This window comes from Silene latifolia, chromosome 8 (assembly GCF_048544455.1).
Source record: "Silene latifolia isolate original U9 population chromosome 8, ASM4854445v1, whole genome shotgun sequence".
NCBI classification, from domain to species: Eukaryota; Viridiplantae; Streptophyta; class Magnoliopsida; order Caryophyllales; family Caryophyllaceae; genus Silene; species Silene latifolia.
In genome coordinates this window covers 57,373,283-57,396,114 of record NC_133533.1, presented here as the reverse complement: position 1 = coordinate 57,396,114, position 22,832 = coordinate 57,373,283, and the positions used below count along the sequence as shown (strand labels likewise).

Here is a 22,832-nt window from a genome sequence, read left to right as displayed (position 1 = left end):
TTAACAGGAAAAAGTGTAATTTTAACGAAAAAAAGTGTAATTTTAACCGGAAAAAAGTGCAATTTTAACGAAAAAAAGTGTAATTTTAACGAAAAAAAGTGAAATTTTAACTGATATTAACAAGGTGAGATTTGTAAAAAAACCAAGATAAACACCAACAATATTAGATCTAAAATAAAAAATGATGTAAAACGAAAATAAAAAATAATAAACAATGTAAAACACCAACAATATTTAAACACCAAGATAAACACCAACAATATTAGATCTAAAATAAAAAAACGATGTAAAACACCAACAAATTAAATATCGTCACCACGTCACCACCACGAATATCGTCACCATCCACATGACTTATAAAAGAAAGCGATAAAAAAACCGAAACTGAAATAAATTAAAAAAACGATTCTGAAATAAATAAAAACCTTCAAAAGAGATTTGATTTAAAAAAAAAAAAAAAAAAAAAACGAAACTGAAAAAGTCAAAACATAAATTGAACAACCAACAACAACAACAAATTCCAAAACTAACAAGATCTCAAAAAACCTTCAAAAGACGGGTTTTTTTTTTTAAAAAAAAAATGAAATAAGATCTCAAGAAAGGGAAAAGGACGGTTTAGGCGTGAGGATGTGGTAGGTGTCGGGTTTTGGGTTGTGGAGGGCGACAGTGAATGAGGCGTCAGATCTAGTCGAATGGGGAGGTGCGGTGGGTTGTTGGTGGTGAATGGGGAGGTGCGGTGGGTTGGCTTACAGGCTGAAAGAGGAGGAGGTGAGTGGTGGTGGCGGTTGCTGACGGTGGCGGGTGTCCGGCGGTGGAGGCGGCAGGAGCAGGAAGGAAGAGGGAAAAGGACGGTGGTGGTGGCGGGTGCGGGGTGGTTGTTTGAGGGGACGGGATGAGAATGAGAGGATTTCTCATTTGAAATTTTTGTTTTGGGTTTTTTTTGGTTTTTTTGGTTTTGGGTTTTTTTTTGGTGATGGGAGGAAGAGAGGATGAGAGATTTTGTTTTGTTTTTGGAATGAATGAATGAGAGAGGAATGAATGAATGATAACAATGAAATTAGAATGAGGGGAGATTAGAAAGGATTAGGGAGGAAGATTAGCTAGATGCATTTCTAGCCCTCCATTGAGATGCAATCTCCTCCCTCCATTCCTTTCATCCTAAGGCCCTTAGAAGGACTAAGGAACTCAATTTGATGTAAGGACTTATAAGAACTTTACACTATATATATATATATATATATATATATATATATATATATATATATATATATATATATATATATATATATATATATATATATATATATATATATAATTAGGATCACATGAGTCCTACCTAATTATTTGAGTCCATGAGTCCATCTACAATATCACACATGAGTCATAACAATACTGCTTTACATCAAGCTATTAGTAAGGTTATTTTCGTCATTTCCTAAACTTATTATATAAACCCTATTATCAGCTCAAACCTCACCATTTGAATTCATTTACTTTCTCTCTCTTCTCTCTCTCTTCCGCAATCACACTTTTCATTCTTACGCCGTCAATTTTTCGCGCGTTGTCGTCTTCTTCGCTCTCGTTGTCATCTTTACCTGTGTTCATCATCATCCGTGATCGATTTCCAGCGATTTTCTTCATCATTCGTCTCAGTTGCTCATTCTCATTGACTTTTTCATCATCCGTCGTCTTCATCTCTTTTTTCCTCAATTTTAACATATTCAATGTCAGGTATTTCATCGTTTTTTGCTTCTTTTATTTTATGTTTTAATTTTTTCATTCTGTTTTCCTGTTTTATTGCATGATGTTTTATTGTTATTGTATCTTCGACTGAATTCGTTGTGTAATTACTGGTTTTTTATTATAATTGATGTTATAATTCATCAACATCAATCACGGATTCATCAATTCGTGCTATTTTATGTATTAAAATCATGTACTGATTATATAGTTTCTTCAACATGTAGTTTTTGCTATTTGATGTGTTAAAATTTATTCTCTGTTTTCTTCATCTTCTAATTGACGTATAAAAATGATGTAGTAATTGTCTGTTTTGTTTATCATCAAGTTTATTTTTCATTCACTGCTTGTGTTTTCTTCAAGTTTTGATCGTTATTTAACAGTTTCCTTTGTATCACTTTTTATTCAGTAGAGTATCATAATTAATTCTGAATAGTATCACATTTTATAGTTTTTGTTTGCACGATTCACGCTCATTAGAATCATTTCCTTTTTACAATATCACATTGAGTCCTTTACAGATCATAGGCTGCGATACATGACTCGCAACTACTTTTTGTGCATTAGTATCACATGTTATGCTTCGAAATATCACATTGAGTCCTTTACAAGATCATAGGTCATAGCAGATACATGACCGTAATTACTCTCTGTGCATTAGTATCACATGTTATGCTTCGAATATCACATTGAGTCCTTTACAAGATCATAAATCGCGATTGCATGACTTATAGTCATTTACTGTGCATTTGTATCACATGTTATGCTCCGAATATCACATGTATTCCTTCAAAGTATCATAGGTAATACGGTTGCGTATTTATTTTATATTCATCAAGATATCACATTTTATGTTACACAATACCACATGCATTCCTTCACAATATCATAGTTTTGTTATAATCTAGTTATATTTGTTATATTTGTATCATTGTTATGCTCCAGAATATCACATGTATTCTTTCACAAAGATCATAGGTCGCAATACGGTTGCGTAATTATTTTATATTCATCAAGATTATCATTTTATGTTACACAATATCACATGCATTCCTTCACAATATCATAGTTTTGTTATAATATAGTTATATTTGTTATATTTGTATCACATGTTATGCTCCGAAATATCACATGTATTCCTTCACAAGATATCATAGGCCGCAATACGGTTGCGTATTTATTTTATATTCATCAGTATTACATTTTATGTTGCACAATATCACATGCATTCCTTCACAATATCATAGTTTTGTTATAATCTAGTTATATTTGTTATAATTTGTTTATTCAACTTCTCTTCTTTGTAGAAAATACTTTTGTTGTCCCCGTGGTACTGTTCCTACTCCACAATGCATAGACGTTGTTCTTTGAGGTGCATCTTTGGGAATCGTCTTTCTTTGATGGTGACCCCTGGAGGTTACAAGAGTGGGTCGAAATATTGCAAATGAATTTACACCTACAATAGGACAAACTTTTGCTACATTAGACGAGGGTATACAGTTTTATGAGACTTATGCAATAACATGTGGTTTTGAACCAAGGAAATCTTCAACGAAAAGGTTTCGTAGTAGTGGAGATATTAGGACAAAATTGATTGTGTGTCACCGAGAAGGATTTAGGGATTCTAAGCCGACAATATTACCCATTACTGGTGAGGAGGAGGAGCCAATGGTCAAGGCCTATAATCCGAAGAAGACTAAGGTTACTAGGATTGGTTGTAAAGCTAGGATTTTCTTTAAATTTGTTATTAAAGAAATTGACCAAGTTCAAGTGCCACTCTTTGTTGTTGATCAGTTTCATGCTGCCCATAACCACTGTCTTTCTCCACTCAAGTATAGAGAATTTCAGAAAAAAATGTAGAAACCTTGCTTTGCAACATAAAAAAACCATCGTTGATAATTGCAAGGTCAATATTGGCCCAACCTCTACTTTCAGGTCCGTCAAGGAATACGTTGACGGCTATGAAAATATTGGAGCTTCTTTGACTTACTTTAAGAATTTTGGAAGGGAAATCAAGTGTTTTATAGGTCTTAAGGATGCTCAAATGTTTGTAGACCAGTTGGAAACCCTTCATGAAACCCAGAAAGGTTTTTATTATGCCTATGGTATTGATCAGAATAAGTGTTTGTTTCGTGTATTTTGGGCTGATGTAGTAGCACGTCGTAATTACGCTCTATACGGTGAGGCGGTGACTTTTGACCCAACCTATTCAACTAATAAGTACGACATGATCTTTGCTCCCTTTACTGGTGTTGATCATCACAAGAAGTCCGTCACTTTTGGCGCTTCGCTTATGTCTAGGGAGAATGACCAGAATTTTAAATGGATTTTCACAAAATTCTTAGATTGTATGGGTGGGAAGGAACCCCATTGCTTTTTTACCGATCAATGTCCTGCTATGAAAATTGCAGTCCCTGCTACTTTTACGACTGCTGCCCACCGCTATTGCATGTGGCATATTATGAAGAAATTACCTGAAAAGGTAGGCACGACATTGACCAAAGAGACTGACTTCGTCACTCGTCTGAATTCTGTTGTTTGGGATTCAGACTTAGAGCCTCCTGACTTCGAAGAGAGGTGGTGTTCGTTGATCAGTGAGTTTCAATTGGAAGATAATGAATGGTTGCAATATCTGTTTTCCAAGCGGCAACGTTGGATTCCGGCGTATTATCGTGATATTCCTCTTGGTTGTCTTTTAAGAACAACGCAACGCTCGAGAGCGAAACAAATTCTTTAAGCGGTTTGAGAATCCTCATGGCACACTTGTTGAGTTTTGGATGCGCTTTCAAAGTGCTATGGATCAAAGAACGGTACACCCAAAAATCTCTTGACAGAGATAGTGATCACTCCCTACCTCAAACCAAAACCCTTCTTAGCCTTGAGGTTCATGCATCGACTGTTTATACGCACGCTCTCTTTTATGAATTCCAACAGCAGTGCATTGATTCTCTAAACTCATGTAGTGCTGGTGATTCTTCAAGGGAGGGCAATACAAGGTTCCTAGAAGTTGAAGATTCTATCTTCAATAAGACTTACACTGTCGCATTTAATCCTTCAACGTTTGATGCAACATGTTCATGCAAGCTGTTTGAGAGGAAGGGATACATATGTAAACACATCATCTGGATTTTATCAGGTAAAGGGATAAAAAAGATACCTGATAAGTATCTTCTCAGTAGGTGGACAAAGAACACTAAAAAATGCCCTTGTATGATGTTCACGGTCAATTGTTGGATGATTTTACTTCGTCGGATGTCACTAAGCTTCAGATTTTGACTGTCTGGTCTGAATTCTACTCAACATTAACACTGCTCAAATCTCTGCCTGAAAATCACATAAATGAACTGACTTCATTACTGAAGACATTTAGACAAAATTTCAAGTCTGTGTTGAAAAATTGACTAAACACCAAGAGTTGGAGATGCTCCTTGGGGTTAAGTCTTTATCTCGAGGTCCGTATACTACCTCCCCGTTCAATAAAAAACAAGGGTACTGGCAAGAGGTTGATGTCCAAGAAAGATCGATCATTGCAAAGGCACAAAAGCCAAAAAGATTTTGCAATAATTGTAAACAAATGGCACATCATGATAAGCGGAATTGCCCTAATCCAGCTGTTGATACATCACAACACTCGTTTGATCATGAATCCGATGTAAGTAATTTGTCTTACAACTTTTATTATTTCACTTTTACGTGTGCTATACCACAGTTGCTGAAGTGTGACCCTGATAAACAATATCACAGTCCATGCTAAAAAATATCACATTCCATGGTAAATAATATCAGTACCTTGTTAACCACTATCAGAATATACACTTGATTGTAGACAATATCATCCCAATATTAAAAAATATCACTTATTTAAAAGGTGTCTACTTTGAAACAATATCACAATCATTTAAAAACAATATCACTTGTCACTGGCAACATTTATCAATTTTAAATCCCTATCTATTTTCAGAATCAACCAAACAATATCAACACGTGTATTCAAAAATATCACACTATGTACCCCAACAATATCAAACAACAAAAGGATTTTTATATCCCTAGCCACTGTTGTTGTTCCTGAGGATTAATATCACAAAAACTAGAACATAATATCATACAACCCTTGAAACAATATCACAGTTTTCCGTGTTGATAAAAAAGAAGTTATATTTTGTCAAACTTATTACTGACGTTATGTCACTGTTTTTGTCTGTTTGTTTTGCAGATTTCTTCACTTGTTGATAGTGATTAAGGACTTCTGCATGCTGAGGAAGTCTATTTTACATCATCAACTTTTCACAATCGACTTTTTATTGCTTATACTATTCAATTTCTTTCTTGTATGTCATTCCAAATGGCATCGTTTTTGTATTCTCTCCATTTTTTTCCCTTGTACGTCATTCCAAGTGGCATCAATTTTGTATTCTCTCCATTTTGGGTATCAATGTTATAAAAACCGCATAATTACTAATGTTGTTTTGTTGCCATTATTAAATACTATCCCACCTCATTTGAAGGTTTATCACACTTGATTCAAAAAAAATATCATCATAATAGTTAAACAATATCACAACATTACACTTGCTTGTATACGTATTTTATTATATTGTATTATATTGTAAAATACTACTAAGGAATATCACATTTCAAGTGAAACAATATCACCAGTATTCGTAAATATTTTCACTACAATTGGATGTTTTTAGGAAACAATATTACAAAAATATGATTAAAATATCACAGTACATACTAGACAATATCAACCAGTGAGTGCAATAATATCACAATTTTGTCTCATTTGAATAATATCACAACTTATCGAACTAAAAAGGAATTTTCAATCCCTACCCCCTGATTTTATTTTAGAGAATAAATACAACAATATCAACATGTTTACGGAACAATATCACACTAGGTACCAAAACAATATCAAAGAAAAAAGATTCAAACAACCTAGTCTGCTGTTATTATTTCTGAGAACTAATATCACAACAACTTAAGCAAAGTATCAAACAACTCCTGAAACAATATCACAGTTTACTAAGAGTTGATCAAAAAAAAGTTATATTCCTACCAGTGTCCCTAAAACAATATCACACAACTCCTGAAACAATATCACATGCCTGTCCTTAATAATATCAACCATTGTACTTAATAATATCACAATGTGTACAAAAAAAGTTATCCAACTTAAAAGGGAATTTTAAATCCCTATCCGTTGATTTATTTTAGAGAATAAATACAACAATATCATCATGTTTACGGAACAATATCACACTGGGTACCAAAACAATATCAAAGAAAAAAGATTTTAACAACTTTGTCTGCTGTTATTATTACTGAGAAATAATATCACAACAGCTTAAGAAAAGTATCACCCAACTCCTGAAACAATATCACAGTTTACTAAGAGTTGATAAAAAAAAGTTATATTTCCTACCATTGTACCTAAAACAATATCACACAACTCCTGAAACAATATCACATGTCTGTCCTACCAGCATTACATTCCTAGTCCTACTTTTGTCCTCTTCCTCTACCTCTCCCTCTACCTCTATTATTAGGATTTGCAGTCGTCTTCAGTCGTTTGTAATGGATTGTGGGTGTTTCTGCATCATTTTCACCATCTTGTTTGGATTCAGTTAGCCTGTAAAAACAGAAATGGCATGTTATGGTTCCATGTGAAATTTTTACCTTTGTGTCTGTTGCAAATAAAAGCAGAAACGTAATGCTATGATTCTATATTAGAAATATAAAAGTCGGGTATTTGGTTTTTACCTTCTGATTGGAGATTTGCGAAGAATGGGTATTTCTGTGTTAATTGTTGGCATTCTAGTAGCATCCTCCTTGGCTTTTGTTTGAACATTGGGCTTCTCTTTTGGCGGACCTTCTGCCTTTGTTATTTCCTGTTCCACAGTTTTGTCCTTCTCAACAACATTATCCTTGGCTTTTATCTTATTGCCCTTGTCTTTTGCATCTTCGTTATTCTTCCTCTTTTCCTTCAATCTATTTAAAAGCTCTCCCTTTCCCGCTGTAAATTCTTCAACTTTTCCAATCAGCGTTGTCCTCATGTCATTTATGTCAGCTAAAAGTAATGCCGCTGCTATTTCTAACCAGTAGTAGCGCCTATGCACTTTCGACTGCAACTCAGCTTCAAACAACTGCCCCTCATACCGAATCATGTGCATCATTAAGAAGTTTCCCGATTCAGTATTGTTTGCTTCCTGCTTTTGCCAATTGAAACTCGTTTGACAACATCAAATTCTATTATTTCATGCGCTCTATCAACATTTTTCCCTGCTAGGAAATCACTCATGTGATAGGCCTACAATAATTAGTCACACTATTAGTCATTATTTTGTCAAACAATCATATAAATTTACTGTATACACTCAATCTATCCTAGCCAAAATATCAGACAATCATATGACATGTCACTAGGAAGAATATCATTAAATCATACCACCGAATCTGCAGCCTTGTATATTTCAGTCTGCTCCCAGTTGTCGTACTTTGTATTGTCTAACACTTCAATCGTCTCGGTTTTGAAATTTACACAAACACAAAAAAAGTGTTCTTGCAACACCATCGGAATAAAAACCAAATCTGCTTCCATGTTACATGGAACTGTGTTACTTCTTATGAATTTGTACCATTCTTCGAATATCTTTTCCCTGTTCGCTTCTTTGCCTTCAGTAACTTCTACTATTGATTCCTGTAGTGTATATATTTATGTATATATATAAGTTAACACATCCTTTACATTTAAGAGTTACTACATTTTAATCAAAACGTGAATATGTGTAAACAATATCACTTTTATGTGTGCTATATCACAGTTCCTGAAATGTGACCCTTATAAACAATATCACAGTCCATGCCAAAAAATATCACAGTCTATAGTAAATAATATCAGTACCCTTGTGAACCAATATCAGAACATTATACTTGATTGTAGAGAATATCATCCCAGTACTAAAAAATATCACTTATTTTAAAGGTGTCTACTTTGAAACAATATCACAATCATTTAAAAACAATATCACTTGTCAGTGACAACATTTATAAATTTTAAATCCCTCTAATTTCAGAATCAATTAAACAATATCAATTTGTGTATGCAATAATATCACACTATGTACCCCAACAACATCACATTTTAAATAAGTGATATTTTTAATCAAAGCGTGAATATGTATAAATCAAAACAGAATGTCAGCTTACCATGTGTCGAATTCCAAAAAACAATAAACTTGTTTCGCAGGGTTATGTGTGCTTAATGTGATTCAGAATTAGTGACCAACATTCAATCACATTGTTGTTGACATGTACACTTGGAAGCAACGACAATATATCCTGTCTTGTAAGGTATTGATCATCACTGAACTTGGCAACAACCTCACTGCTCAAAACATTAACACCAATGTTCAAAAATTGTCACATTAACTGTGACAGTGATAAACAATATCAAAATTAAACAATATCACATATATAAAAGGTGATCCTGATAAGCAATATCACAGTCCATGCTAAAAAATATCACAGTCCATGCTAATTAATATCAGTACCTTTCTGAACCACTATCAGAACATCATACTTGATCGTACACAAAATTATCCCAATACTAAAAAATATCACTTATTTAAATGTTGTCTAATTTGAAACAATATCACAATCATTTAAAACAAATATCACATATCACTGGGAACATTTATAAATTTAAAAGCCTTACTTATTTTTCAGAATCAATTTAATAATATCAACCTGTGTATGTAACAATATCACACTATGTACCACAACAATATCAAAATTAAGTGAACAACAATCAGAACAATATCTTTCTTTGTGTGACACTTGATTATATACAATATCAGGCTTTTATACCAGTTTCTACTCTAAAACAATATCAAACCCATTAACGTACAATATCACATGACACTAGCAACAATATCACCTTTTGTAATTCTTTTGCCAAACATAGATATCATTGCAAATATTATCAGACCATTAATAAAAAAAGTTGCACAAAGATATATGTTTTAAAGAACCATACTCTAATGGGAGAATGTGGTCGTCCAATAGGCAGTAGTCAATTACTTCTTTCCTCGTAGTCAACATGTTTGCACACAGCGACTTGTTTGCCTTCATAAATCTTGAGACGAACTCCAATTTAGGATCAGCCACACCACAGTTGATACGTGCATTTTATACAGTCCTTTTAGGCCTTTTTATGCACGTATTTCTATGCTATTATCGTAGTTTTATGCTACGAAATGCCCCGAATATGCTACTTTGGTTTATTTTGTCTTATTTGCAGGAATGAACCAGAAAATAGTGAAATCGAGCCTTTTACCGTCCGTTTAGCATGCATTTGGAGGAAGAGTTAATTTGGAGCGGGAATGTAGCTATTTTGAGATGCGCAAAGAAGTAAGATAGCTAGGCGAGCAAAGGAAGAACTTCAAATTGCTAGTGCCTACTTTGAAGAGCCATATCTCGAGTTCTACAACTGATATTTAGGTGATTCAAACTGGATATGAAAGCTTGTCCTCTTAGCTTTCCAGCGCCACCGGAATAGCCTTGTTTTCCCAAGTAACGAAGAAATGGAAGTCGTTTGAAGTTCAGTGCGCCAAGCAGGAAATTGTTGCTGGAAAGTACTCGATCGAGTACAATTTTACTCGATCGAGTCCTTTTTCTACTCGATCGAGTAGTTGCATTTTAGGATTTACTCGATCGAGTAGATTTTCTACTCGATCGAGTGGTTTAAGCTTTAGTTTACTCAATCGAGTGGTTTTAAATCACTCGATCGAGTGGATTCTCTTATGGGCTTGGTCTTTTTAGTTTTATTCCGTCATTAGGTCAAATAAATCCTATTTTCTTATAAATAGGAAGTTAGGACGTCATGTTTAGGGGGCTTCTCCTCTCTTATTATTCCAATACACTGTTTCTGTTACTTTGTTTCTCTCTTATTCCCGGATTTGTTACTGTAACTCTTCTTCTCCCTCTTTCTCCTTAATTTATTTAATGTTTATTATTCTTTCCCTTGTTCTAGCTTATTTAATAATGTCTAGCTAATCTCTTTGCTAGGATTAGGGTAGTCAATGAAATAATGTTAATTGCTAATTAGGTTTATAGATTCGTCGTAGTTGTTTAGTCTATGTTGTTAATTGTTGTTATAACTGTATCCCGCTAGTTGATTCGAAGCAATTAGCCTTTTAATATTGTTAAACCTTGACCTTGACCGAAAGGTTGGAAGGGGTGAGACCCGCAGTGAACAATAGGATGCTTTAGTGAGGGAGAAAGTTAAGCTAATAGCATTTTAGGGCGAATTGAGACCGAAAGGAGATATTCGTTACCCCTTAGACCGACACATCGACTAATCTATGACTTTAACTGCGATTGACTGACGTTCATTGACCACCCGAAATCCTAGTTCCCTCTTTCTTCTGTTAATTTCTCTTATTCATTTATCTCTTGCCTTAATCTCTTTAGTTTAGTCAAAACAACCAAAACCCTCAGATCGTGACATTAGACAGATAGAATAGACAAGTAGATAGTAAACCGCATCCCTGTGGAGATCGACCCTACTTACCGCTGACTTCTGTTAGTAGTACTTAGGTATTTTATTTTTGGTACATAACGACCGTATCAAATTTTGGCGCCGTTGCCGGGGAGGCAACTATTTATTTACTTGTTTATTTTTGTTTGTCTTTAGCCTCAAGGGATTAATTCCTTGAGGCAGTTCTCATCTTTTTCTTTAGTGTTGTTTTGATAGGTCCTACAGGTCCTACCTAGACAATTCTAGGTAAAAGATCGTCAAAGGGAAGGTTTGAGTACCTTTAATCTTGGCCATGGAAAGCAATGCAACGTCACTTGGGTTCATTCTAGATGACGATTTTGCTGAAGATAATGGTTACGGTGAATCTTCCCTTTTTAAGGCCGAGCTGGATGCGCTTGAGGCTACGATTTACGGGACGGATTCCACTAAGGAGGGTGATGAGAAGACAGTTGAGTCGGTGATTGCTCATAGCACAGAAGAGGTAATATTTTCCTTTGTTAATGATTCCATCGTTAAGAGCGACCACACCGAGGTAGTTGACGATAATTATATTATTGTTTGTTTAAATAGTACATTGCCTCATGCTTCGTATTTTAATGCTATACCCCTTCCTAGCTGGATGATTAATTTAATAGTTTTTTTACCGTACTTGTCGTCAGAAATTTGTCAACCTGAATCAGCACCCTAGATTATTGATAATTGCTCCCGCGCTCCTTTATTTTGTTGACAAATTTAGGAGCTCTCATAGGAAATTCGTTAGACTTAAACGTTCATGCATGTTATTTTCTTATGTTGTTATTATACTTTGGTGCTACTTATGCTCTTGTGTAGCACATGCGCAGTTATATGATCTACTGTTAAGAGCTTTGAGTTGCTTTGATTCGACTTCATCGAGCAAATTGTTGAAGAAAAGAAGGTCGAGCTGGGACCTGTCTGAAGCTAGCGCTACCCGGGAGGCAACCCGGAGATTTTATCTTTAGTTGTTTTTCAAACATTGCATTTTATTTCAGTTTTAGTTGTAATAAATGGTCTTCGTACCATAGACTATTTCAGTATGCTTGCTTTGTTAGTTTTACGGGCTGTTTTTATTGCGTGTCTTGCAGGAATATACTAAGGATCACTCGATCGAGTACTTTTTGTACTCGATCGAGTACTTTTTGCTGCTGAAATCACTCGATCGAGTACTTATATCACTCGATCGAGTACCTGCAAAAAAAAAAAAAAAAAAAAGTTACTCGATCGACCACTATTCCTCTCGATCGAGCTGTTTTGGACGCCCATTGCTTGGATTCGCTTCCTGTGACGATATTCGGGCTATTTAGCGACCTCCCACGTTGCTGGCTGGTTTGGGGAGGTCCCTTCTTCGCGTATTCTTGTGAGCTTTCCGTATTTACTCTCTTTCTCTTTTAGTTTGCATTTCCTTTCCATGTTTTGGTACAATGGGGGCATTGTACGGTTTGGTTTGGGGAGGTTATGCATCCATATCTGTGTCTGCATATTGTTTTTGTCTGCATATTGTTTTTATTGCATTTCTGTTATCACGTTTAATTTCTGTATGCATTGTTGTTTATTTCTATAAAATTCAAAAATTCCCTAAAAATTCAAAAATTGATAAAATTCAAAAAAAATTCACGTTTATTTTAGCATATAGGTTGAGTCGGAACGGTGGATTTCAATGATGATATTGCACTGCATTTGTCTTTTTGCTCAAGCCTTGCATTAAACTGTTATCTTATTAGCTTTGTCTTTTGCATAATCTACGAGTTTATGTTAAATTTAGCTGAACGAATAGACTTGACCTGAAATTTTGGCAACCTACTTATAAATTCTAAGGAATTAGAGCCGTATAAACTGGTGTCATTTGTGACCGGTTTCATGTAGGATTGTGAGTAGTTACTCCTTGCATAACATGTTCATCAATTTGCACATATATGAAATTCAATTGCTTTTTGCCGTCATACATTCGGGTTAGTGGTTGGTGTCACATGCAAGGAGGTGCTTACAATTTCCCTTTCTTTCATTTTTACCCATTTAACTCCACATTAGCCAAATTTGCCTGTTGACCCTTAGCTACATCCAAATTTAGCCTGCCTTGTCAAGCTAGTATAATGTATGCTTTTGCGGTATATAATTTATTGTGCCAAGTTTGGTTTATATTACATGATTTGGAGTTGGTAGAAACGAAAAAAAAGGAGGATGAATTGAGGAAAAGGTTGATGAAAAAAAGACGTGAAAAAGAAAAAAAAAGAAATGAAAAATGAAAAAGACAGAAAAAACGTGAAGAAAAGAAAAGAAGAAACAGAAAAAAAATTAGAAAGAAAAAGAAGAAAAAAGATGTTGTTTGATGAGACGGTCTCTGCTCCTATGCTTTATTTATATCATTTGAGGAGTATTTTCAGTTTGGTTTGGTGTGATTTGTGCCAAATGAAGGGCATATGTGCTTAATTCATAATTGAGTTGGAAATCGATGTTGTCATATGGTTTTGTTTAGGTACTAGCTTGGCCGCCTATACCTCCACAATTCCATAAATGTTTTGCCTTTTCTTACCCATTGCATCACTTTGCCATATTTTTGTAATCCCTCGGCTGTGACAGGACCTTGTTTGGTTGGAATGTGTGTACGGTAGCTAGAATTGTCTATCATATCAGTTGCATGCATGTTTATGTAGGTCGTAGTCTAGGTGAGCGACTATTTTTCTTTCTCTCTTACATATATATGTTCACCCTTTGCTTCATGAGAGAAGAGTGACCCGTGAGTGTCCATTATTAAAGGTCTTGCAAGGTCGATGGTTCAGCTTTATTATAAACATCTTACAACTCGTTTGCATTTGACTGTTTGCTATAAGTGTTAGTTTGCTTGCATTAAATTGGTTTGAGTGGGCATTTGTAGCTAGCTCTGAGTTATCTTTTCCGTTCCATTAGTTTGCATTTAGTTTACTCGAGGACGAGCAAAGGTTTGGTTTGGGGAGATTTGATACGTGCATTTTATATAGTCCTTTTAGGCCTTTTTATGCACGTATTTCTATGCTATTATCGTAGTTTTATGCTACGAAATGCCCCGAATATGCTACTTTGGTTTGTTTTGTCTTATTTGCAAGAATGAACCAGAAAATAGTGAAATCGAGCCTTTTACCGTCCGTTTAGCATGCATTTGGAGGAAGAGTGAATTTGGAGCGGGAATGTAGCTATTTTGAGATGCGCAAAGAAGTAAGATAGCTAGGCGAGCAAAGGAAGAACTTCAAATTGCTAGTGCCTAATTTGAAGAGCCATAACTCGAGTTCTACAACGGATATTCAGGTTATTCTAATTGGATATGAAAGCTTGTCCTCTTAGCTTTCCAACGCCACCGGAATCGCCATGTTTGCCCAAGTAACGAAGAAATGGAAGCCGTTTGAAGTTCAGTGCGCAAAGCAGGAAATTGTTGCTGGAAAGTACTCGTTGAGTACAATTTTACTCGATCGAGTCCTTTTTCTACTCGATCGAGTAGTTGCATTTTAGGATTTACTCGATCGAGTAGATTTTATACTCGATCGAGTGGTTTAAGCTGTAGTTTACTCAATCGAGTGGTTTTAAATCACTCGATCAAGTGGATTCTCTTATAGGCTTGGTCTTTTTAGTTTTATTCCGTCATTAGGTCAAATAAATCCTATTTTCTTATAAATAGGAAGTTAGGACGTCATGTTTTGGGGGCTTCTCCTCTCTTATTATTCCAATACACTGTTTCTATTACTTTGTTTCTCTCTTATTCCCGGATTTATTATTGTAACTCTTCTTCTCCCTTTTTCTCCTTAATTTATTTAATGTTTATTATTCTTTCCCTTGTTCTTGCTTATTTAATTATGTCTAGCTAATCTCTTTGCTAGGATTAGGGTAGTCAATGGAATAATGTTAATTGCTAATTAGGTTTATAGATTCGTCGTTGTTGTTTAGTCTATGTTGTTAATCGCTGTTATAACTGTATCCCGCTAGTTGATTCGAAGCAATTAGCCTTTTAATATTGGTAAACCTTGACCTGGACCAAAAGGTTGGAAGGGGTGAGACCCGCAGTGAACAATAGGATGCTTTAGTGAGGGCGATAGTTAAGCTAATAGCATTTTAGGGCGAATTGAGACCGAAAGGAGATATTCGTTGCCCCTTAGACCGACACATCGACTATTCTATGACTTTAACTGCGATTGACTGACGTTCATTGATGACCCGAAATCCTAGTTCCCTCTTTCTTCTGTTAATTTCTCTTATTCATTTCTCTCTTGCCTTAATCTCTTTAGTTTAGTCAAAACAACCAAAACCCTCAGATCGTGACATTAGACAGATAGAATAGACAAGTAGATAGTAAACCGCCTCCCTGTGGAGATTGACCCTACTTACCGCTGACTTCTGTTAGTAGTACTTAGGTATTTTATTTTTGGTACATAACGACCGTATCAACAGTTCAACGTGCATCCTAGGCCATCTGATTTCCCCCTTTTACCGCTGCCAACGACACTGGCAGAACCATCTTCTACAGTAGCTAGAAACATTTTATATTACAGTATTTAATATATATTTTGTATTTATAATAATAAAAAAAAAATTAGGACTTTATAATGTACAAGTCAGTGTTTTAAAATATAACCTTTTATTTTTGACCGCGGTGTCTGAACTTTGTTTTTCCCACCTTTTTCTCTCTTGCTTTGTTTTTTTCCTCTTTGTCTTTTTGCCAGCAATTTAGGCAACAATATACCTTTTCTGGCATTAAAGGTGGTAACTCTCTTCCAGACTTTACTCCTATCTTTATTCAAATCACTCAATACGAGCGTTGCTGCAATCTCTCCCCTGTATAACTGCCTCATCTTTGCATCGCTTAGTTCACAAACAAAAGGCTCACCAACAAAGAACATCATGTGAAACATCAGGAATAGGCCACAGTCCAGGTTCAACTCTTTCGATTACCAATGAAACTTCACATTATTCATTTCGTAGTCCTTAACCTTTAGCCCACTTTCAGTACCTTTCGTGTTGAGGTATTCACCATAAAGAGTCCCCTGTATATGATTAATGTAAACAACTTTTCAATTTCAAGTTTATCGAACAAAATCATTATCCCATTAGGTCTTTGTTTTCAATATTTGTACTTACAGCCATATGAGCCATGTGTACGTGCTCCTCGTCTTGGAATTCATCATACTCTCTGTTGTCCAAATAGAACATTTTCTGCCTCTTCAAGTCAACACAGATACAGACGTAGTGCTCTTCATAGACCAAAGGTATGAAAACCTTTAGATGAAACAATAATATTAGGAAACAATATTACAAAAATATGAATAAAAATATCACAGTACATACTAAACAATATCATTCTTAATAATATTTTTTGTCCCTCTGAAGTTTTTTTGGTATGTTGTAAAATAATATCAACCAGTGTACTCAATAATATCAGAGTCTGTACCAAAACAATATCAAAGATAAAAGACTTTTAAATCCATATACCACTGTTGTTATTTTTTAGAAGCTATAAAACAATGTCAACCATTGTACATAATAATATCACACTGTTAAATATTAGAACAAAAAAAGTGATTCATTTTCATTTTTGGGAGACAATATCACAATTAAGAAGTAACAATATCACACAATATTATGCACAATATCACAGTTGAATTTAAGAATTGTTTTTAAGAACAATATCAACAGTAACTACTAACAATCATACATTATACATAACAATATCACTGATAAAAGTAAAAATGTCTTACCATATCTGAATTCAAATTCAGTGGCTCCTTAAAAAGAGCTGACCACATGTCCCATGTGTCATATACTGTTTGCTTAAGTTTTGCCAATTCATCAATATTATCTTCATCGAATTTTAAGATTTTTTTCTATATCACCCTGTTCTTCATAATGGCATCTTATTAGTCTCCATAAAACACATTCTACAATACCTAATTTAAAAGATGATAAATGTGTGTGTATTTCCATACCGAGTGGGAAATGCCATAGAAAATTCTTGTTAGTTTGTCGTTTCCCTTTTGAGCAATTTGGAACTCATTGAGCAATATTGCCCATGCTTCAATTACCATTGCTTCTATCTTCGTGTTAGGCAACAAAGACTCAATATCTTCCCTTTGTATACAATGGTAAGTTCCAAAGTTGCAGACAATTTCTCTATTCCATCTTGCAAAAATATTAGCATATTAGTTATTTTTTAAAAGTACTAATATGGTGCAAATTAAGTCATGTCTTACATTTAAAAAAATGTTTAAAGAGTGACTTACAACTTGCTGAATGTATGGTCTGTAAGGAAGCAATAATCCATGACGTCCTTTCGATTCTTCAAGACAGGTTCAAATAAATTGCTGCTCCTGAACATTGATTCTGATACAAGCATATCATCTTTGACTGGCAAACCACATTGAAAAGTACACCCCAAATTGTGAGGTACCATATCGGCTGAAGCAGGTACTCTGTCTGAGTGCAACAAATATTCACTGATATTTCCCTTCCCTGCTGTATCTAAACCAGCATTTGTTACAATTTCTTTTAATTTAGTCACCACATTACTATCGTCATTCATTTTATCAACCACAAGTTCTGTTTCAACAGGCTCCTTATCAACCACAACATCTTTTTCAACCCCCTTCCCTGAATTGAATTGATTAACAGCCTCGTCCAATTGAGTCGCCACTTCGGGAACCTCATTGACCTTCTCTTTCTCGGCCTCTTTTTCAACACAATGTTGATATGTTGTATCATGATTAACGTCTTCATTTGTTTTGTCTTCAACGGGCTGTGTTACTCCAAAATCAACATTTGGAAGAACCTCCTCCAATTGAGTAACCACATTTGTAACCTGATTGTCCTTCTCCTTCTCTGCTTTTTCCCCTGTAGCAATATCAACCTCCTTATTGATAACCTCATCTTCAGCATCCTCGTTATTTTTTCCAGCCTCTCTATCAATGTCCTCCTGATTTGTTGAACCATTATTACCCACCTCATTGTGTCCCTCTTGGACAGTCTTCATAACTCCCAAACCTTCATTTGTCTCCAAATTAATGTTTTCATTCAACTGAGTCAACACATTTGTCTCTTCATTAATGGTTTCATTATCTGTTTCCGTGCTGGCTCTAGGAGTTGTAACACGATTCATATCCTCACTAGCCCTTCCTCCTCCTAAAACAATATTGTCTACTATGTCATTCAAATTTGAATACATATCATAATCCTCATCATCTTCTTTTTCATCATCAGCACTATTCAAGTTTGTAATATCAATAATTTCTTCACCTTCTTCGTCGTGATCACTGCTGATTTGAAGATCTTGATCTGTACATCCTCCATATTTTTTGTTCAATTCCGCGTACTGAATTTTTAACATGTCAGTCAATACATCAAACAAGGGAAGCCCTTCTCTTGCTTTCGCCCTTTCATAAGATCTTGCTATCAACCCATCCATAAAGGCATGATATCCAATATCTTTCATGAAAGGCAAAGTTTGTGTATTGGGAGTATCTTGTTCTTGCTTCTCTGATGTATCACAATTATCAGTGTTTTCTTCAGCAGCTTCTTTTTCAGTTTCAACTTCTTTAGTACAGTCTTTTGTGGCAGTAGGTTGGGTAGAGATAGTTCTTTCATCTATTGAATTGCTGGGTTTCGTCTTGATGAACTTCTTCATGTTATGTACAAATCTTGAAAAGAACAACTCGTTGTCCCTCTTTATACGCAGATAAGCTTCATGAGCACTCTACCAAATAACATAATAAAAATATTAAACAAGAGTATTAAATATTTAATCACAACAATATCATAATTTATTGAAAAAATATCAACATTATTCTTTAATAATATCACAACATTACACTTGCTTGTAGACGTTACCTATTTGTGTGATATTGTTTTACAATATCACACTTCATGTGACACAATATCACTCTATTTGTCTTACTGTGAATCAATATCATAAGCATTACAATTGGTTGCTATTATGAAACAATATCACAAATAGCCACCATAAATATCACAGTTCGTAATGAACAATATCACAGTTTGATAAAATATCATTATCATTAACAAAATTTATTCTCCCTGCCAGTTTTTAAATAATGGTAAAACAATATCAACTTGGGTAAACAAAAGTATCACAATGTGTTCAAAACAATATCAAAGTAAGAAGAAAAGGAATAGATGTAACTGTAAGGACAACAAAAAGACATTAGTACTTACATCCATTGCTCTTGCTTTGATTTCTTTATCAGTTTCAACTCCTTTAGGCAGCTTAATCATGATGTAGCCCTCTTTTGCTTCAGGTTCACTTCATCATCATCTTTCTCGAGAGGTTTGTGTAAGTCTCATCTCCTAGGTTCTTCCAAAAATTAATCATCTCTTGTTAGCCACTGAAATTTTATCTTTATCAAAGATTCAAAGAAACATACTTAATAACTTGACTTGAGTACTTAATCATAAATATACATAGGAATGTTGTATTTTCTCCCGACCTTGATGTGATAAAGTTTGGGTACTCAATTTTCGAAATTGGTGCATTCCCCAATATTGTTTGTTTGTTTCTCATCTTCAACTCTTGATGTCAGAGTCAGATCATCCCAATGTTGGATTAGCGGTAGAGTGTATTTCATAGCCTTGCCCTTAAAATTGAACCTATGGAAGTAGGCTAGCATAATCACTAGTAGGCAACCGGTGATATTCGACTTCTTTTTTTCTTTCTATCCCTTAATACTAGCAGTCATCTCTTCAAAGAGATAATCACACCAATCATAGTCTCTAATCTTAGTCACATCCGCAACAGACTTAACAAGTTTTAAATCTAGGGTTTTATTTGTATTGAGCGCTAGGAAAATGGACATGTTTGTCTAAACAAACATTCTCTTAAACTCATCACCAGCCTCAGTACACGCCATCAATCTATCATGCACATCCTTCACATTAATTGGAGCAGAAGTACCTTTCACACCAAACTTCAGCCTTCAATCATTTTTCATTTTGGTGTCAATCAGAGTAGTGGTATTCCCCCTTTTTGCGGTGGTTACTTTATCACCTGTCCTAGGTAGTAGAAACATGTCATGGACATCATGCTTTGACAGTAAAAAATCCAACTTCTTTGTTCTAAACATATTGCTAGAACAGTCATATGCTTTCAAGACCCGATTCAGGATTCCATGTGGTAGTTGAGTTACCTTTAACTTTAACAAACCTCCAAATCCAATATCCCTTACACCTTTCCGTTGTTCTTCATTTAAGTTCTTAACCAACTCAACCAACTTTTTTGGCCTGCACTTAGTCTGAAATTCTGTTCCCTTCTTTTTGTGTACCTTAGGCTGCTCAACTTCTTGAATTGCGACTTCTTTGTTGGTGTTTTGTTCTACCAGCTCCATAGTATTGTTTTCTTTGTTATTCTTTGTTTTCCTACGTTTATACTTCTTTAATGTTGTTTCTTCAACATTATGAATTGCTGCTATTGGCCTCTTTTCGCCGATGGTTATGTTAGGTTCATCTGTAACTGCCAGTTCCATTTTCTTGCTAATAACTATCTGCATTTAAAATTTTATTAGTATCACATTCTGTGCTTAATAGTATTAGATCATATAAACAACAATATCACGTTACAGTATAGTATCACTACCAATTCTTAACAGTGTCACACCTTATGCTTAACAGTATCACTGGTTAAAGAAATGTTTCTCAATTGACCTAAACTATCAAATTTAAATAGTATCACTACCTACTCTTAATAGTATCACACTTAATAGTATCAACAGAAAACGAGACTTTCCTCATTAACAAGTCCAAATTTACTGGTTACACTAGATTTCAGATTGAACAATAGCTAACCCTATTTTTCGCGATTGAAACAAACAAAACAACTAATAATTATCTACAACTAATAATCATCTACAACTATCAAATTTAAATAGTATCACTACCTACTCTTAATAGTATCAACAGAAAACGAGACATTCCTCATTAACAAGTCCAAATTTACTGGTTAACACTAAATTTCATATTGAACAATAGCTAACCCTATTTTTCGCAATTGAAACAAACAAAACAACTAATAATCATCTACAACTACAATCGATCATAGTTTTTTGTTCAATGTATCCACGTTATCAACAAAATACTGTTTAAACTCATTAACAACTAAGACACTGTATAAATTTACAACAACAACTTGAAAGTAAGCGTTTAAACTCATTAACAAGTCGAAAACTAGTGCTTAAATGGTATTTTTATCATATAATTGAACTTAATTACAGTAATTAAGAACAAAATCAATATGTATAATCAAATTAAAACTGCAAAAGATGAACAAAAATCGCAAAAATGTAATAGAAACTGATTAAAGCGTACCTCGACGATTTTTCAACCTAATTTTGAAATTCAACTTATATTATGCAAAGGATTGAACGACTGAATCTATATTATTGAAATTAAGTTGATATCATCTTTGAATTTTTAGGTTTTTGCGGATTTTCAGTGAGATTTTTGAGGGAGTATTTGTTTTTGTGTGATTTTTAGAGAGAGAAACAGTTTTTAAAAAAGTGAACGGTTTTGTTTTTTTTAGAAGTTTAAGCGCCATTTTCCTGTCAATATGTAGCGTAATATTCTTTTGCCTTACGCGTGATATTGTGGATGGACTCATGGACTCAAATATTTAGGTAGACTCACCGGATCCCGCCTCTCTCTCTCTCTCTCTCTCTCTCTATATATATATATATATATATATATATATATATATATAATTATACATACTACATAGTATAAAAGGAGTACCTGCCAAAAAAACAAAAAGTCAATCAAACTATAATAATAAAATGTAATGTGAAACAATTAATTTAATTCTGTAGAATGATCTACAATTAAATAAGAATATAAAATATATTGTAGCTAAGTAAAGTTGTTATAAAGTCAAGTTGAAATGATTAATTCAATTAGGATTTTATGTGAACCAAATAATTTTGAATTGAGTGTGGAAGCTTAAAGATGAAAAATCTTCAAAGTAAAATCTCAAAAGTGTTTAAGGTAGAGAAGTCAAAACATTGTGGTAATAATGCAAGTGATGATAATTGTAGACAAAAATGACAATGTGTATAGGTAGTATAAATGAGGAGGGGGAAGCCAAAAAATCAACTAAGAAAGGTGTTAGGGTGCAAACCCTTGTCCCACATCGGTAGAATAAGTATGAAAGATCATCTTTAATAAGTGTCCAGAAAATATAATAGTACGAGGCCTTTTGGAAAGGAGCCCAAGAGTAAATCCGTGAGGCTTGGCCCAAAGCGGACAATATCGTACTATTATGGGTTGTGGACACAGATGCAACAGAGGCCCAACACAGGGATATTCACGCTTCCGCACAACATCTGGTATCAGAGCCCAAGGTTCGACTTGGGCTAGACACGAGGAAGCATCAGTAGGCCCAAGACTTGAAGTTGTACACTGTGAGGCATGGAACTCCTAGCTCGGGGCGAGTCCTTGAGCAAGCCCGGTCCAGGGTTAAATGGATGAAAGGCGTCATAGGTCTTGTGGGACAGAGACCAATTGTGTACTAGAA

General features: G+C 34.7%; 2 protein-coding genes across 2 annotated transcripts; both read left to right on the top strand.

The window, feature by feature from the left end:
* Positions 1–3,408: 3,408 nt before the first annotated feature.
* On the top strand, positions 3,409–4,477 carry LOC141595226 (protein FAR1-RELATED SEQUENCE 5-like). The gene is made up of 2 exons (XM_074415192.1): positions 3,409–3,572; positions 3,676–4,477. Exons 1-2 carry the CDS (start codon positions 3,409–3,411, stop codon positions 4,475–4,477), a joined length of 966 nt encoding a protein of 321 aa, XP_074271293.1.
* Positions 4,478–4,494: 17 nt separating this feature from the next.
* Positions 4,495–5,983, top strand: LOC141595225 (protein FAR-RED IMPAIRED RESPONSE 1-like). Its single transcript, XM_074415191.1, has 3 exons — positions 4,495–4,876; positions 5,124–5,392; positions 5,957–5,983. Exons 1-3 carry the CDS (start codon positions 4,495–4,497, stop codon positions 5,981–5,983), a joined length of 678 nt encoding a protein of 225 aa, XP_074271292.1.
* The last annotated feature ends 16,849 nt before the right edge of the window (positions 5,984–22,832 follow it).